Source organism: Crocuta crocuta, unplaced genomic scaffold, assembly GCF_008692635.1.
Source record: "Crocuta crocuta isolate KB4526 unplaced genomic scaffold, BGI_CrCroc_1.0 scaffold113, whole genome shotgun sequence".
In the NCBI taxonomy this organism is placed as follows: Eukaryota; Metazoa; Chordata; class Mammalia; order Carnivora; family Hyaenidae; genus Crocuta; species Crocuta crocuta.
This window is the reverse complement of record NW_027530368.1, coordinates 3,684,262-3,697,961: the sequence shown is the minus strand read 5'-3', so window position 1 is coordinate 3,697,961 and position 13,700 is coordinate 3,684,262. Positions and strand designations below refer to the sequence as shown.

General features: G+C 54.8%; 1 protein-coding gene across 12 annotated transcripts in view; it reads left to right on the top strand.

Moving 5' to 3' along the window:
- DYSF (dysferlin) overlaps positions 1–13,700 on the top strand; it is a 220,569-nt gene that overhangs the window by 122,754 nt on the left and 84,115 nt on the right. For all 12 annotated transcript variants that reach the window (XM_077766310.1, XM_077766308.1, XM_077766305.1 and 9 more), the window contains 2 exons: positions 6,756–6,849; positions 7,403–7,480. In XM_077766310.1, coding sequence (XP_077622436.1) covers positions 6,756–6,849; positions 7,403–7,480 — 172 coding nt within the window. The remainder of the gene's footprint in view (positions 1–6,755; positions 6,850–7,402; positions 7,481–13,700) is intronic.

Here is a 13,700-nt window from a genome sequence, read left to right as displayed (position 1 = left end):
TCATGGCCCTGACTATGGAGGCGCCCTGGCATTGGATAAAACCTGCTTGAACATTCTCTGCAACCTCCACATTTGGAGACGTGGAAAGCCTAGAGGGGCGCCTACGCGTGCGCGCATACACACACACGTGGCATCGTGGATTCTCCAGGTTTCCTGATTCCATTCCCAAGCTCCCCGGGGGCCGGCCAGTAGTTTTGCAAGGATTTTTGCAGCTGCTTCCAAGCCCCGGCTCCAGCTGTAAATTAAGCGGGGGTGCACCCTTGCCTGCTATTCTACTTAAGGTTGCAATCAGCCCTGATTAGGAAGGGAGGTCTGTGTTCCCGAGTTCCCTCTTTTAAAGCATTCCCCTCCTCTGGCCTGGCCTGCTCGCCTGTGTGGGGTTTCCCTGGAAGCCGAGGCTGGGCAGCCAGGGCAGTGGTATGGGCCCTGGGCTCCCCAAGGCCTGGACTTGGCGCTCAGCCCTGTCCTGCCCCTGAGCTCTGCTCTGGTGCTGAGTTCTGATGGCGAAGCAGAAGCTGGGAAGAGCCCTCAGGGGCTGCCGGGAGACACCCCCCCGCCCCCCCCCCCCTCCGGCTCTGTCAGTTAATTTGCTGTACCATCCTAGGGAAGATGTTACCTCTCTGGGCCCCAGTGGTTTCACTTCCTAGATGGGGGTAATACCGGCACAGCAAAAGTAAGAATCTGCCCTTACAGAACAGGTGTTGGCAAACCATAGCCTACAAGCCAAGTGTGGCCTCTGCCTGTTTGTATATGGGGCTGTCTGGGCACATGGCCGTGCTCATTTGTGTACGCATGGTCTGTGGCTGCTGTCTTGCTACGGTGGCAGTTGAATAGTTGCAGCAGAGACCATATGGACTGCAAAGGTGTGAGTATTTCCTCTCTGGCCCTTTATGAACATTTACCAGCTGTTGCAGAGCATGTAAACGTGCCATGCATTGCCCCCTATATTATGTGTAATCTCCCTTACCTCTCCCAGCAATCCTAAGAGATAGGTTTAATTACCACTCCCATTTTACAGATAGACAAATTGAGGTACAGAGAAGGCAAGTTGTAAGATCCCGGCGGTGTTTCCTCACAGGAGCATTATGAAAAATTCTGTGGATAATGGTGGGGTTGTTCAGCGGTTCTAGCATACGACCCCTACGTTGGTGTTTGTTATTTGGATGTCTTAGCAAAACCTGTAGTGAAAAAGAGATCCCGGCAGTTCACCCTGGGGCGTGCTGGTCAGTGTTAAACAGCTGGCTCTCCAGAAAAAACATCCAAAACACAAACTCAGCCTGGTTTGTAGCACTTGCTGGTTTCTGTGGTGTAAATGCCCCCGCTGTGGCCGATTTCAAGCTAGCAATGTGGCATCACCGAGAGTGGAGATGGGAAGAGATGAGCGGTGGCAGATGGTTAGATAGTATTTCCAGCCCCACAGATACGCCAGGCGTAAATAACCTCAGGAGCAGGATAATAGTCAAAGGTTGTAAAATAATTAAGAAGTGATGACTTTGAGTATCATCTTCGTTTTTTTAAAAAAACGCCCATAGTTATAAATCTATGCGGTGTAATTGTTACAAATGGCTGGGTTTAACAGCCGGCTGGCAGTACACCTGAAGATTTGATAATCCGCTCTTGTGAGCCACGCGGGCCAGCTCCCACGCTTGCTGCGCTAGGGGGTCCTCTGATCCTGTTTGCATAAGAGATAAGGGCCTCAATCCTAGCAGCCCTCCCGACGCTCTGTCCCCTGTGCTCTGTGCATCCATCAGGCATTGGCATTGAGTTCTCCTCGTGAAACCAGGAGAGCAGCTGGCCCCCAAAACCCACCTGCCTGACTCTGATGGGGTAGAGGGTACCCTCGTAGCCCCCCCCGAGGGACCCCCCGCTCTGCTGTTTGCTTCCTGGCCGCCCTGGTGTGGCTTCTGTCCTCTGCCTGCTCAGCCCCAGGGGCCCTCTGCTCGGCCTCTCTGCTGCATCTACCGCTGCTCGTGCTCCTGAGCCGGGTCTCTGGGCCCTGTATGGATGAGGCATGGGACCGCTGCCAAAGGGAGGAGGTGTGTGTGTGACAGACGGCAGCGGTGCAGGAGGGGTTTCGGACACACTAGCGGTCTGGCGCTTGGTCTCAGATCCGATTTAGGTGGGCCCAGGAGTCCCCTCATAGGCTGCTTGTTTTCCCAGAACCTGCCTACCTCCTCCTGGTGCGGTGGCCACACTAAGGTGCTAGGGCAGGAGTCCTCAGCAGGTAAAGTGGGTTTGGCCGCTGGCTCTGGGGACCCCTGGCGGCACCCCCACACCATCTAGGAGGGAGAGAGCTCCTCACAGTCGTAAGCTCGGGCTCCTCCAGAGATCCGTGGCCGCCAGCCGGGCAGCAGCGGGTTGGATGCTGCCCAGTCCCCCGGGCGAGCAGCAGGATCCCTTACACAGCTAGCCCCGAGATGGAGTGCGCGGCCACAGACCACAGTCTGGGAGTCGCATCGGCATGAGCTATGGAGGCAGGAATGTGGCTGTGGGAAACCCAATGCCCAGGGCCTGGCCCAGGGGCTGGGGAAGAGCGAGCGCATGGAGCGGGGGTGAAGGGTGGGTGGACAGAAAGCGAAGCGTCCGCCGCCGCAGCCCGGCTCTCTCCACCCAGCCCTGTGAGCGGGAGCAGAAGCAAGCCAGCCTTTCTCTCCTAGCCTTGCCCTGCCCCAGCGTCGCCCCCTTGAGCTCTGGGTGGGGGGCACACATCCAGCACACTTCTGCTCCCCGTGAGCCAGCACCTCTTCTCTTTCCCCTCTTTCCTGTGCGGGCTCTGCCAAGGGTCCACCCTGTTCTGAGATGGTCCCATCCTGGGGGTCGGGTGGAGTCCCTGTCACTTGCTCTTTCTGCAGTGGCATCTTACTCTGAGTGTCCCGAGGGAAGCAGGGTGCTGTCTGATGTATGCTTTCCTGACCCTTCCCTTGGGACTTGGGGCCTGAATGCTGCCCATGTGGCTTAGGCAGGGAATGCTGCTGATTCATTTTATGTGGCAAATCTTCATTGGAGGACTACCAAGTGCCTGATGCCACGCTGGGTGCCCGTGATAAAGGAGCATGTCACAGAGGGATGGAGGCGGGAGAGAAGCTAGGAGAGGCTAAAGGCATGGCTGCCACAGCACTATCCAGGCCTCAGTGATGAGTGAGCTGAGGCAAGAGACTCAAGTTAGCTCACCTGGGAGGACATTCAAGGCCGAGAGAACACCCCATGCAAAGGTCCTGTGGCAGAGAGAAGATGATGGATTCCAAATTTAAAGAAAACCGAGATGAAAGTGGGAAGGTATCGTTTAGCACGAGATGGGAGAGTTGAAAGATTTAAACTGGCACCATTAGCACCATTTGCCGAGTGCTGCTGTGCTCTGGAACCTGCCACGGGCTGTGGGTGTCCCACTGCATTCCCTTTTCACCGGTGGTTCTCAGCTGGGGGCAATCTCTACCCCCCACCCATCCCTCAGGGGACATTCGACAATGTCTGAAGACATTTTTGGTTGTCACAACTGAGGGGTCCGGAAGCTATGGGGGTCTTATGGGTACAGGCCAGGGATGCTGTTGAATGTCCAGCAAGGCACAAAACAGGCAGAGGGAAGGACAGACAGGAGGCAGATGCTTCCCAGCAGCTCCCACATCGGGTTTTCATGGGGTTTCACTGTTTGCTCTGAGAGAAATTCCTGGAGCGTGAGCCTTGTATGCCTACGCATGAAAAGCAAGATATACTTGGGAGTGAAGGAAGTGGATTATCCATGTTAATGTATGGACCGAGCCCGGGCTCCAGGCCGGCCCTCTGCAGAGGCTCCGTCCAGGGCTCATGCTGTTGCTATCTCCAGAGGTGTCCTCATTCATGTGTTCACTTACTCACTTGCTCTCCAGTTCCGTCCTGTGCACCTGTGTGTGTGAGGTGTGCCAGGCCCGTGACAGAATCCTCACAGAGCTCTCACTGGGAGCAGATGGACGGGTAAACGGGGGGTGCTAACAGGGCAGGGTGCAAGGCCACCAGGGTGCCGTGCAAGCACGGGGGAGGGGCGCTTAACTCATCCTGGCAGGGTGACCTTGAGGATGAGGCCGGCCACCCAAGGGAAAAGAAGGGAAAGAAAGGGGCAGAAAGACTTATGTGCAAGAGGTACGGGGACAAGGAAGGGAACCCAGAGGGTCTCAGCTGGTTTGAGCATGGAAGTCATCAGCGATGGGGGTGTCTGGGAGCATCTAGACTGCTGGAGACTCAATTCAGAGGCCATGGCTGGGCTGGCGGGGGGTGGGGGGTGGAAAGCTGGCTTACCCTCTGCTCCCAGGGTCTGAGGAGGATGCGTGCAGAGCATCCTGGGAAGGTCAGTGGGCCAGAGGATGTAAAGATGTTGGCCAGCGGTATGGGTAGAATTCTGCCCAGGCTGGGAACCAGCGTGGCCGTGGGGCTGGGGCTCCACTGGGAGGGACTGAACTTAACTAGGTGTCCCTCAGCTTGGCTTCTCGTTCTCCCAGTTTCTTCTCAGCAATCCCTATCTGTTGTTTTGAGCTGGGGGAGAAGGGAAGAGGCAGGTCTGCTATGAGCTTAGGGGGTGGGGGGTGGCTAAGGGCCCTGTGGGCCCCCCACTCTGGAGACAGGACAGGTGGAGAAGCCCCAGTGGTGTGAGGGGCGTGCCCCAAGGGGTCACTGGTTCCTCCCTCTGAAGGATGTTATTTCTCGGGCCTGCTGTGGGCCAAACACTGAGCTAGGCCTCAGCTACCTGGCGCCCACCTGCGTGGAAATCCCAGGGAGGGAGACACCTTTTCTGATCACAGGAGGGCGGACTGCCCTTGGACAGAGACCCAGAAATTTCTGCCAGAGCCCCAGACAGAGGCCTCTTGGTAGGAGTGGTGCTGAGAGGAGGCTGGGGGAGCCATCTGGAGGAGGCGTGAGGTGAGTGGGGATGTGCACTGGCAGTGAGCCGCGAGCACGGAGGTCCCCGTAGGTACTGAGAGGGAGTGAAGGAATTACAGGGCTGGGGGGGTCAGAGCCTGCTTCCCTCCCTCCACTCACCTTAGCATCCTCCCTGTGGGGGGCAAGTGCATTGCCAGGCTGAGGTGGAGGGGTGACGGGGGCCCGGGCCTTCCACCCTGCCTCTAGCTGAACCCACTCTCGTGCTCTCCCCCGCCCCACCAAGGTGCACTGGGTGGCACATGCTATGAGCTGTCACACAGGGGGCTGGCCAAGTCCTGTTCTGAACTGCTTTCCTTGGCGTCCCGTACCTCATGCTGGCCTCCCCGGCCCCCCGGTCGAGCCCTATGTGTGCCTTGCAGATCCTGAAACTGGGAGCCATTAGTTGCTGGACTTGGTGCATGCTCTGGTGGGAGGCCAGGGTAGCGTGGCCAGGCCCGACGCCTTTTCTGGTGGGAACTGAGGATGCCTGGGGTCCACACCTGCTCAAGAGGGAGGAATTCAGGCGTGGTGGCCTTTGGGTCTTTTCCCTGTCTGTAGTATGACACCCCTCCCTGTTAGCCTGCTTGTGTGTGTGTGTGTGTGTGTGTGTGTGTGTGTGTGTGTGTGTGTGTTGAGAGATTGATTGCTTGATTGATTGCTTTTGATTCCTACACAGGGCTATGGCTCCTGAAATGTCCACTTTTCCAGCTCCTGGAATAATTATGAACAAATATGAGGTATATGAACCACCCCTGAGTGTGACTGCAAACTTTATAGTTTATGACCTACCTTGCTTTTGTCCCACCGGTGTCTCATTTCTCTGATAAGATCATTAACAGCAAACATTGGCTGAGCATTTATTATGTGCCAGGAGCTGTGCTAAGAACAACATGTAATGTAGTTCCTTAATGACAGCAGCTCTCTGAGATAGAGACAGTAGAATTATTTCAAATTTACAGAGAGACTAGTTCAGAGAGGTTAAGCAAGCTGCCCAAGGTCAAACAGCCAGTAATGACAGGATCAGAATTGGAATCCTAGCAATCTGGTTCTAGAGCTTGTCTTGAAGTTGTGGTCACAGGGCAGCCAGTCACTGTCTCTCCCTGTCACTGAAGGGGGTGTCCTGCTGGGTCTCTGAGCCCCCCAAACCATGCAGGACCCCAATGAGAGGCTGCAGGGTGGCAGAGGTGGCACTGGATGCATCAGGGAGGCAGGCTTCTGGTCCCAGGAAGCTGGCGTATGGCCTGGTGGTTGGAGCCCAGTGCTGATGGGGACAGAGTGAGGGGACTGACTGGCTAGCTTTGTGTACAGCAAACTGCGGACTGAGTCTCAGTGCAGACCCACCTTGTCTCCTGCTCCCGTCCCCGTCCTGGCCTCAGCCTGCACTCTCTTCCCCCTCAGCTCAGGGGGCACTGGTGAGACATGGTGATGATGTGGTATTGCCCCTCCCAGAGCTAGATCCAGTGTCCAGATACATAGGGGATGGACAGACGGCGGATTGGGCCCTGCAGACTCTGGCTTGTCTTGACTCATCCCAGTGGGAAAATCCCCACTGGATTCTCTCCCTTAGAGTCCTTCCTTCTCTCAGACTCTAACCTCTCGGGCCGAATAACTCAAAATTCCATCCTGGCATGTCTAGTCTCCATCAGAGAGAGAGAGAACAGTTCCCCTGTGGACTTGACATTGGAGCCTGGGTGTGCTGTAGGAGGATGTGCTACCCTAGAGTACATTAGAGGCTGATGGCCCAGCTCTCAGCATCTGAGGAGTGTCTAGAGGTCTCCTGACCTGGACACCTGACTCTCTGAGCCAGTCCCCCTGCCACGCCCAGGCTCTGGGGTCAGAATCAGCCATGAATTGCTCTGTGTCTCCAGGGCGGCGTGGTGGACGACAAGAGTGAAGATTCCATGTCCGTGTCCACCTTGAGCTTTGGTGTGAACAGACCCACGATTTCCTGCATCTTTGATTGTAAGTGATGCTTGGAGGTGTCTAGAGGGGTGATACGGATGGATGTGCAACCTTGTGCTTGTTTGTATGGGGCTGTATGGTCCAGTGTAAATGGGGGGCTAGGCAGAATTGAGTCTGTGTGCTTGGTGGTGGGTCAGTGCCTTTTGGGGGTGTGTATGTGTGTGCGGGCGTCTGTGAGCACATGCGCACCTCTATCTACGTGTGGCATGTGCATCAACTCGATGCTTGGAATCAGGCATCCAAGGCCCTGTGCGTTCTGGCTGCCCCTGTCATTTATTTGACCTTTGCTCCTCCTATCCCTCCATCCCTCTCTCACTGGCTCTCACCAGGCCCAAGGACACAGTGCTTAGGTGTCTGCCATTGAACTGTAGTCTGTTCTGATCCTGTGGGCAGCTCACTCCCTCATGGCTGCATAGTGTGACATGTGTCATTTCTGTTGCTCAGACCCTTCATCTGTTGCCCCTCCTAGGGACAGACTCAACCCTCACCCCAGCCCCAGCTCTTAGCCACTCGTAGCCCCTCACTTGGCATCTCTGGTTTTTCCTTGGTGCAGATGGGAACCGCTACCACCTACGCTGCTACATGTACCAGGCCCGGGACCTGCCCTCGATGGACAAGGACTCTTTTGCTGGTAGGTGGGAAGAGAGCCAAGGACCAGGGATTGAGAGTTGGGATCTGAGGGGCACCTGGGTGGCTCGTTGGTTGCGCGTCCGACTTCGGCTCAGGTCATGATCTCACAGCTCATGGGTTCAAGCCCCGCGTCGGGCTCTGTGCTGACAGCCAGCTCAGAGCATGGAGCCTGTTTCAGATTCTGTGTCTCCCTCTCTCTCTGACCCTCTCCTGCTCATACACACACTCTCTCTCTTAGAAATAAAATAAAACATTAAAAAAAAAAGAGAGAGAGTTGGGATCTGAGCCATCAGACCTTTGGACCATGGGAAATGTGGCCCCGGGGCTTCGTCTGTGGGTGGGGGCTTTGGCTGTGTTTGTTGGATTTGTGGAGGTGACTTATGTTGCCAGGGTCACTGTGGCTTTCTGGTTGTCAGGTGGCCTTCTGCAGGGTTTGGCTTTATTGACCACCATTTCCTTGTGAAAGCCCCTCTGGCCTTGACCCCCAGGGATACTCCTCTCTCCTGGGTCTCCTGCAGCCTCCTGCTGCTCTACCTGCTCCTTCCCAGGGCTTCATGGCCTTCTCAGTCTGATGGTCCTGATGGCCTGTGTCCTTTTCTCTGGGCACTGGGGTCCCCTCACCTTCCCCGGCTTCTTGGACCACTCACGTCAGGGAAGCTTCTGGTCCTTTAGTTGATAGGAATGCCTAATGTCCAGCCACATCTTAGGTAGCTCCCCCTGGATGCCTTAGTGGCTCCTTAGTTCATCCTGTCCAACGAACTCCCTGTGCCCTTCTCCCCTGATCCAGGCGGCCCTTCGTTGCCTACCTGGGTCCTGACATCACATCAGCATGTGTCTATTGGCCACCAGTTTGGAAACTATCAGTCATCCAGTCCTGGTGATTCTGACTTCTGAATTTCTCTTGGAGATATTCCTAAGGCCTGGCCTCGCACCTTCTTATCTGGACACGCTGGTCAGCTCCTGGCCTCTCTGCCACTTTCCACACTGCCTCAGACTTGTCATGTCACTGTTCTGATTTCAACTGTAGGCACCGAGAGAGAAGTCCCCAGCTCACAGCCTGGCAGACAGCTCCTTTGTTTCCCTTTGATCACTAGCTCTGGCCTCGCCAGCTCTTGCCAACGTTCGTGGAGCTCTTCCATGTCCCTGACCTTTGTATAACGTGTTCTCTCTGCCTAGAATGCATTCCCTTTTTATTCTGAACCCTGCAAACTCCTACTCATGCTTTAAGACCCAGCCCAGATGCTCTGACTCTTCTCTGAGCTGAGCTGGTTGTTTCTCCCTCAACACTTGGCCAGAGCCCCACCAACACCTCTCTCAGAGCCCCGACCACGGCATAGATCAGAGACCATCTGTCTTTCCCATATGACTGTGAACACCTCAAGAAAGGGGCTTTATTTTGCCTTTGAACCTGCCGCATTGGTAGCTGAAGAGTGAATACTTACTGCCTAGGCATTTTACTGGCGTTATTTCATGTAACCCTTACAACTCTCCTATGAAGTGGGTATTTCACACCCCCATTTTACAGATGAGGAAACTGAGACTCAGATGCGTAACTAAATTGCTTGAGTTAAAATAGCTGACAAGTGACATACAACCCTCCCAAAGCTTGCTGCTTACTTGAGTAGGACTGAGTTTTTCTATGAGAACACCTTCTGTTGCTAGAAAGGCACTGCAGCCTACAGCCACCTGCCTGTCCTCCTCTTGGCCCCGCTCCTCCCCCGCGTGGGGGCCCACTCTCATTCCTTAGCCCTAGCAGCTGTGTTTCGTCGCATTCTGTCCTCTCAGTGACCTGTTTTCCAGCCCTTTGCAGCAAGGCACACGGTGGATAGAGCCATTTCTGTTCTGTGCTTTGGGCCCAGGGTGCTGAGCGCACCCTCTGAGAAGCATATGCAAAACCAGTAGGCAGGGATTGGCGGGCCAGGGGCAGATACGCAATTGCCCCTTGCTGGGAATCTGCCAGAATGCTTGCTGACAATTGGAATGTNGACAAGAAGTGGGAGCCCTTGTCCTCTATGGGTCGGGCTGGCCGAGGACCCTGCAGGGAGGGGGGCCCTCTTAAGGAACCCACTAGGAGGCAGCACACACCCCGGGGACCGCAGGCAGGGTTGGCCTGGTACTGGCCTGTGGGAGATGTCACACTTTCCATCCCAGTCCCACCCCCTCCCCCAAATAAACATCCCTTGAGCTTTGAGGGCACTGCCCAGGGCTTCCTCAGAGGCCACTGGCTTTTGAATGAAAGGCCTGATTGACCAGCTGCTGGAAAGGAAAACAGCAGCCAACATGGGTGAACCTATAAAACCCAGAGTGTTTATTTTCACTCCCAAGCCCTAAACCAAAGCAATTTCTCCCCTGGCACTGACCCTGGGGCGGCTGGCGGCCGGAGGCTGTGCGTGGCCACCGGCTGGCATTTCTTGGAGGAAACTCCTGTGTGAATCCGGAATGTCTGGGGCCAGGGGAGGGTTTTGCGCAGTGTCTGTCGCTGGTATCACCCTCAGCCTGGCTGCCGCGTGTCTGGGGCAGAGAGGCCTCTCCTCCAGAAGTGCTCCATTGACTCTGACCTGTGGTGCCCTGGGCCTCTCCTGCACTGGTGGGCTCCCATGGCCCCGAGCTGGGCTCTCTGCTTCTGCCCTGAGGGGTGGGCCTCAGGGCTGTCCAGAGGTGGGGGCTGTGCCTGCTTCCTTCTCTCTGCACCAGGATTTAGGGGGGACACACAGGCACTGTCCAGGAAATACTTGCTGAATAATATTAAACTCAGGCAGCTTGTGATGTTCTGCCCAGGCTGCCTGAGGATTCTGCCTCCAGCGGGGTTTGAATAATATAGCCAGCATCTATTCTCCAGACACTAGAAGGGCGTGTGTGGCTTGTGGGTGTGTGTGTGACCTGTGGAGCAATTAGGCATTAAAAGATGTAAAATGATGCTTAACTCAAATGACTTCTCTTTGACTTGGCGCTGGGATTGCCCCTGCTTGGTGAGCATCTGTACTGCGCACTGAATTCAGTTTGATTGGAAAAGATATGACTCTTGACGACTTAGAAATCACGTGTCCTCAGCACCATATCCTGTGGGCACCATCGCTTCCTTAAGCTGCAGCCTGGGCTGAACTGCTCTTCGGTGTAGACTGATAGTTATCAATAGGAATCGGGGTGGTTGGGGGGAGCACCTGGGTGGCTCAGTCGGTTAAGCGTCCGACTTCGGCTCAGGTCATGATCTCACGGTATGTGAGTTTGAGCCCTGTGTCGGTCTCTGTGCTGACAGCTCAGAGCCTGGAGCTTGCTTTGGATTCTGTGTCTCCCTCTCTCTCTCTGCCCCTCCCTTACTCATGCTCTGTCTCCCTCTGTGTCACTCAAAAATAAATAAACATTAAAAAAAAAGTTAAAAAAAGTGGGAAGGAAGCTGTCTCACGTGCCAAACTGTTCCAGGGAATTCTGCTTTGCTCCCTCCTCCAGCTGGGCACCATGGCTGTGGTTTGCGGGAGCTCTGCTCACACACCTCCCACCAAGACAGACACCCCATAGGCAGCTCTGTTGTGAGGTGGCCACACATCAGCAGGTGGTCCTTAGCATGGAGAGAATCAGACATTCCTCTTTGAGGATCTCTCAGGTCACTGGGCTGAGGCGGCCTGGCTTGGTTTTAACCAAGCCACTGAGGGAGGGTAAGTAGACCAGATGTCAAGTTATTAATTTACCAGAGTGGGGTATCTGTTCAGAAAGCGGAAGGTCCTAAGCCCTCTTTGTTGGCCTCTTGGCTTCTGGGAGGTCAAAGATGCATGGCAGGCAGATGGTCCTGAGAGGAGTTGCTCCAGGGAGGCCTCAATGAGGTCTGATGATCCATGGCTGCCCCACAGCTGAGGTCACCTCTGGGGGGGGCCAGTGATTTCATTTTCACCCACATCCAGACTCTCTCTTGGGTGGGGCCGGGGAGCTCTTGCTTTGGGGCTTACCGTGTCTGATCCCCAGTCATGGCCCACCCCCTCATGAAGCGCAGCTTTCTGTCAAGTTTGGCTCTGGTGAGGGGAATTCTCCCATTGAGCTTATGGAGCTGTTTTCCAAAGTGCATTGGAGGCTTGTGAAATGCTCCACTTAAAAAGGGTCCCTGAGCAAGGGCGACTGGGAAACAGTGCACACTTGAAGATTTACAATGCACAGTGGCATTGAGAGGCCCTGCAATGGCTGCAGAAAAGGAGCCTGTTTGACTTGTTTAAGCACTCATTAGCAACCCCAGGGAACTCGCATTTATGAAGAACACATTTTGGGAAACCCTGATCTATAGGATTCAGTCCAAATTGCTCGTCTTGGATCTGGGACCTTTGTGAGCTGCCCTGCTTCCTCCTCCCTTTTCTATCCCCACTGCCCTGGGCTTCCCCTCCTCAGCCAGACCAGCTCCTGTTGTTTCCCAAATGTCCATGCTCTTTGGTGTCTTTGCGTGTGCTGTGCTGGATGTCTAGACTGCCCCCTCTTCCTTGGTCTGCCTCGGTTACTCTTCCTTCTTGAGACTCAGGGCAGGAGACCTCCTTTGGGAAGACTGCCTTGATGCCACCAGGCTACATGGGCTATCCTCCACCCCCAGCACCTAATACTTTCCCCAGTTAAGTTGCACGCCACCTTGGATTCTGTTGTATAGTTGCTATTTCCAACCGTAGTCATGATCTTAAGCTCCTAGACTGCATCTCATCTATGTTTGTATTCCTAATACTGTGCTTACTGACCACATGCTGGGCAGTCAAAAATCATATATTGAATGAATGATGGATTACAAATATTGCTGGAATGAACATCTCTATACATATAGCTTTTTGGTTAATTTGGATGATTCCCAGGAGTACAGGAAACAACGCATAAGCAGTTGTATGTGTTTTAGGGCACACTGCCCAGTTGCTTTCCCGAATTGCTTCCAGCAATAAGGGAGAGTACCTATTTCATCTAATATTTGCCAGCACTGGGTTTTATAATTCTGAACAATTTTTCGTAATTTAATAGGGAAAATATGGCAATATTGTAGTTTTCATTTGCACTGCCTTATTTGTGATCTACTCCCCTGTCTCTTAAGGGTTCTTTTCCTAAAAGTGTGGCACGGTGGAAGGAGCACTAGACTAGGAGTCAGGGGGTCTAGCTTGTCATGTTTGAGCATGGGCTAGTAACTTAGTCCTCATGGGGACCAGTGGGATGATGCTACCTGCCCTGTGGCCCATGCCGGTGGTCTGACCTAGGAAGGTGCGAGGGCCTATGAGGAACACTTAGTGTACTGTGAAGGTTTAGGAAGGTTCTAGGAAGTTCTCAGCAGCAGAGCTCAGGTGCAGGGCTCTAGTTGGAGCAAAAGAACCACCTGCCTGGGGCCTCTCCAGGCGATGGTGTCCAGTAGAACCATGTGTGTTCATGGCTGGAACTTCCTGGGACAGCTAATGGGCCTTAGAGAGTCCCATTCTGCCTCTTTCCACTTCAGCTCCATGTGGGTTTGGGGGGTGAGGCCCGAGGGCCAGTGCTGCCCTTCTCTTCTGGGAGTGGCCCTGGGGAGAGGGCGAGGCTGGGCGGACAGAAAAGAACCAGCCCCTTACCTTCCCCCCACCTCTCCTTGGAATCTGCTTCTCCCTCCCCTTGGCTCTCCTGGAAGAGGCATGTGTCTGCGGGGTTGTCTGGCCTTCCCTCATCTGACCACCTTGCTTCAGCAACACCCCTACCCCCCTTGTTTCTTTTTTTTGGAGGGGCTGGGCCCTGTGGGGGGAGAAGCCAGGCCCCAGCACACAGTAGCCCAGTGTCTGAGGCCCCAGGCCTCCAGGCCTGCTCTTTACAATGCCTTTGTTGTGTGTTTTTTCCTCCCATGGGCGGGTGGGGCGTGTGTGTGGGTCTGGGTGATTTTTGTTTGAAAGCCACCCCCTCCCCGTTCCCCCAGCGCTGAGCTCATTGCCTGCGTTGCTGGGGCTGCTGGAAGGAGTTGGCCTGCTGGGGGTGGGGGGGGGCAGCGTGGGGGGTGCTGGCAACACCAATACAGCGTGCACAGCCGCTACAATGTGCAATTGTGATCTTTGTGTAAACGCGGTCGGTCTGGGGCCCTCGCGCTTATAAAAATAAAGCCTTGGGAAGCCCGGGGGGTGGGAACAAAAGGGGCTTTTTCGCCGGCTCTCTAATATGGTTTTATTTATCGGAACGCGCCCTCTTTGCCTTACTGGAACCAGGGAGAGGTTCTCTGCCGAGCTTGGAGCTGATGGTATCACAGCCAGACGGTT